The sequence below is a fragment of the Balaenoptera acutorostrata genome, chromosome X, assembly GCF_949987535.1.
Source record: "Balaenoptera acutorostrata chromosome X, mBalAcu1.1, whole genome shotgun sequence".
NCBI classification, from domain to species: domain Eukaryota; kingdom Metazoa; phylum Chordata; class Mammalia; order Artiodactyla; family Balaenopteridae; genus Balaenoptera; species Balaenoptera acutorostrata.
Genome location: NC_080085.1, coordinates 83,853,706 through 83,856,838, shown reverse-complemented (window position 1 = coordinate 83,856,838; position 3,133 = coordinate 83,853,706). Strand labels below are relative to the sequence as shown.

The 3,133-nt window shown below is 43.2% G+C and overlaps 1 protein-coding gene across 1 annotated transcript; it reads right to left on the bottom strand.

Moving 5' to 3' along the window:
- Positions 1-1,589: 1,589 nt before the first annotated feature.
- LOC103008578 (heterogeneous nuclear ribonucleoprotein D-like) lies at positions 1,590-2,774 on the bottom strand. Its single transcript, XM_057537669.1, has one exon. The coding sequence runs from the start codon at positions 2,751-2,753 to the stop codon at positions 1,590-1,592; it is 1,164 nt and encodes a 387-aa protein (XP_057393652.1). The 5' UTR covers positions 2,754-2,774.
- Positions 2,775-3,133: the final 359 nt, after the last annotated feature.

Here is a 3,133-nt window from a genome sequence, read left to right as displayed (position 1 = left end):
TCTAGCTTGCTAGATGCTAAGGAGAATACAGAAAAGAGTGCAATATATTTGGCATCAGGATATTTGTATTCTAATAAGGAGAGTAAATACATATGATTCTTTCTAAGTAAAATTGACTTCCTCCTCACATTTGAAATTTAGTCCCACCAGAATCTTGGTTTCATGTCTGTCTTACCTTCTCGACAATGAGTTACCTGAAGGCAGAGATTGAGTCTCATTGATTTTCGAATCCTAGCATGGAGCTCAGTGTTAGGCATGTATATTTGCTGTTTCATGTAACTCCCTGTTTCAAATCCTTTAATTTCTCCTCATTGACTTAAAGATAGAATTCAACCTCTTAGCATGTAATGTAGGCCCTTTGTAATTTAGGTCTGCACTATCCTATATGATAGCCACTAGCCACATGTATTGAGCACTTGAAATGTAGCTAGTCTGAACTGAGATGTGCTGTAAAAGTAAAATACACACTAGATTTCAATGTCTTAGTACCAAAGCAATGATGTAAAAGGTCTCATGAATAGTTATCTTGATTATATCTTGAAATGAAATTTTGTTTATATTAAATACAGTTTATTATTAAAATGAATTTCATCTTTTTTTGCTTTTAAAAACTGTGATTAGAAAATTTTAAATTATATATGTGGCTTGCATGAGATTCTGGCAGACATGCTCAAGCCCCCGCCCACCTCCTTTTCCTTATTTTCCACATGCACTTTGTTTCCGCCCTTAAAAACTTTCTTTGCTCTCTTCCAAAAGTGTGTGCTCAATTCCTGCTTCGATTCCTTTGCATGTCTGCTTGGTATTCTCTCTCTTCTTAGCATAGTCCATTGGCAAAGGCCTATCTACTGCACTCCACCTTGGACCACTCCCTCTCAAGACCTGTTTTAGATGCCCTGTGTCTGTAATACCACATCATCCTTCACAAAGCCTTATTTAGGACTTACCACACCATATTGTGTTTCCTGGTTTACTTCTGCCTCTTTTAACACTGGGGCTGATTCTCTCTGAATCTCCTGCTTTGAATATACTTTCTGGCTTAGAATAACTCTTAATGTTTGTTGAATGAAAGAAGGACCTGGTTGAATAGCAAATCTAAAGGGAAACTTTAAGGTCTGAATGTGGATGATAGCTCTTACCCAAAACCACCACCCTAGACCAAAAAACAAACAAAAAAAAAAGGGCCCCAAATTCCCCCACTCCTCTCACCGAAAAAAACAAAACAAATAAAATACCAACACGGAACAGAAGCCACTATAGAGCTGCATATAAAACTAGTAAACATTTATTTTTTGAGAAAACATTAACTTTCATAAAATAAAAGTCTCAAAGCCTTGTGTTATCTTCTTGTTGCTCCAATGTCAAAAGGTTACGGAAAATAAAAACTGGTTCTTATAAACAGCTGGAAACAGTTTCTAAAGTTAGTGACAACGTCCTACTAAACAGTCATTCAGTCATTTCTTATTTCAGTAACGTAACTTTTTCATTTGAGGATAGAGTGGCTCTGCGGTGGCTTCATTCTTCGCCTTCAGAAAAGCTGGTAAATCCTTGGTAGGCAGTACCAAAGGGAGCGCTTCGTTTACTTTCACATTTTAATGAGTAAATGCAGTTCCATACCCATGGATCCCATAGCTATGGCCAACAAAATAATGTCCACCATAGGTATTAAAAATTGGCTGATTATTGTAGGCAATATAGAAATTGCCATACATTTGATCACAAAAATTAAACCCTTCATAACAGGCTGAGAAGGGAACAGGCATAAAAACAGTAGAAAGGCTTCTGCCACCGCCGCCTCCAACCGCCCCGCAAACATTTGGGTCTGCGCCAAAAGCATTTGGGTTTGCTCCGCAAGCACTTGGGTCTGCGCCAAAAGCATTTGGGTCTGCCCCGCAAGCACTTGGGTCTGCCCCGCAAGCACTTGGGTCTGCTCCGCAAGCACTTGGGTCTGCGCCAAAAGCACTTGGGTTTGCCCCGCAAGCACTTGGGTCTGCGCCAAAAGCACTTGGGTCTGCCCCGCAAGCACTTGGGTCTGCTCCGCAAGCACTTGGGTTTGCCCCGCAAGCACTTGGGTCTGCGCCAAAAGCATTTGGGTTTGCCCCGAAAGCACTTGGGTTTGCCCCGCAAGCACTTGGGTTTGCCCCAAAAGCACTTGGGTTTGCCCCGCAAGCACTTGGGTTTGCCTGGGAGCTTATTCCTCCCCGGCTGTTGCCTGGCCTGGCAGATGGAACATTTCTTCTTCTTCTTCTGAGTTGTGGCTTCAAATATTCTTTCGAGTGTGCAATTTTTGTTTCACACCACCCAGAGTCAATCTGATGGTACCTGGCTTCTAACAGCTTTTTCACTGGTTTTCCATCAGTATATGTGATAAAACAGAAAGCTCGTCTTTTGTTTGTTCCTGGAGACACTGGAAGATCAATATTCTCAATCACACCAAATGCCCCAAAATACTCTCTGATTTTTTCTTCAGACGTTTGAGGATTCAACCCCCCGACAAAAACTCTTCTTGGCGGAGGTTCAACTTCTACGGCTTTAGCTCTTTTAAGAGTGATTGTTTTGCCATCCAGTTTGTGCTCTTTGACTTGGAGCACCTTTTCAACGGCGGCACCATCTTTAAAAAGCACAAATCCAAACCCCCTGGAAACACCACTGTCTGGAAAGGTTTTAATAGTAAAATCTATCATCTCGCCAAATTGGGTCAAGTATTCAAGAAGAGCTTGCTTACTGGTATCGCGGGGTATTCCCCCGATGAACATTTTTCTGGCGTCACAGAGATTCTTGGTGACTTGGATTAGGAGTCCGTCAGGGAGCTGTTGTCTGTTGTCCATTTTGCTCATTTCAAAGCTGATGGCGTCCACCGAAGAGAGGCTGGCAGCGGGGCGGTGTGGTCGGCAGTAAGCTGGCTGGCTCAGGCTCAACTGACGGAGAAGGGGAATATGGGAAGTGGCCGGCGAGGTGACGCGAGAAGTACGTGGTGACGCGAGAAGTACGTGGTGACGCGAGAAGTACGTGGTGACGCGAGAAGTACGTGGTGACGTAGGACCACGAGAGGGGGCGGTTTGAATTTTAAAAGGGGCCGTAAAGACAGTGCTTGGCGGTAAACGAGCCGTGTTTGCCCCGCAGAAGTTGGCTTACT

Bases quoted from the DNA above. Each gene is read 5' to 3' on its own strand.
- LOC103008578 (XM_057537669.1), bottom strand. From the start codon at position 2,753: ATGTTCATCGGGGGAATACCCCGCGATACCAGTAAGCAAGCTCTTCTT.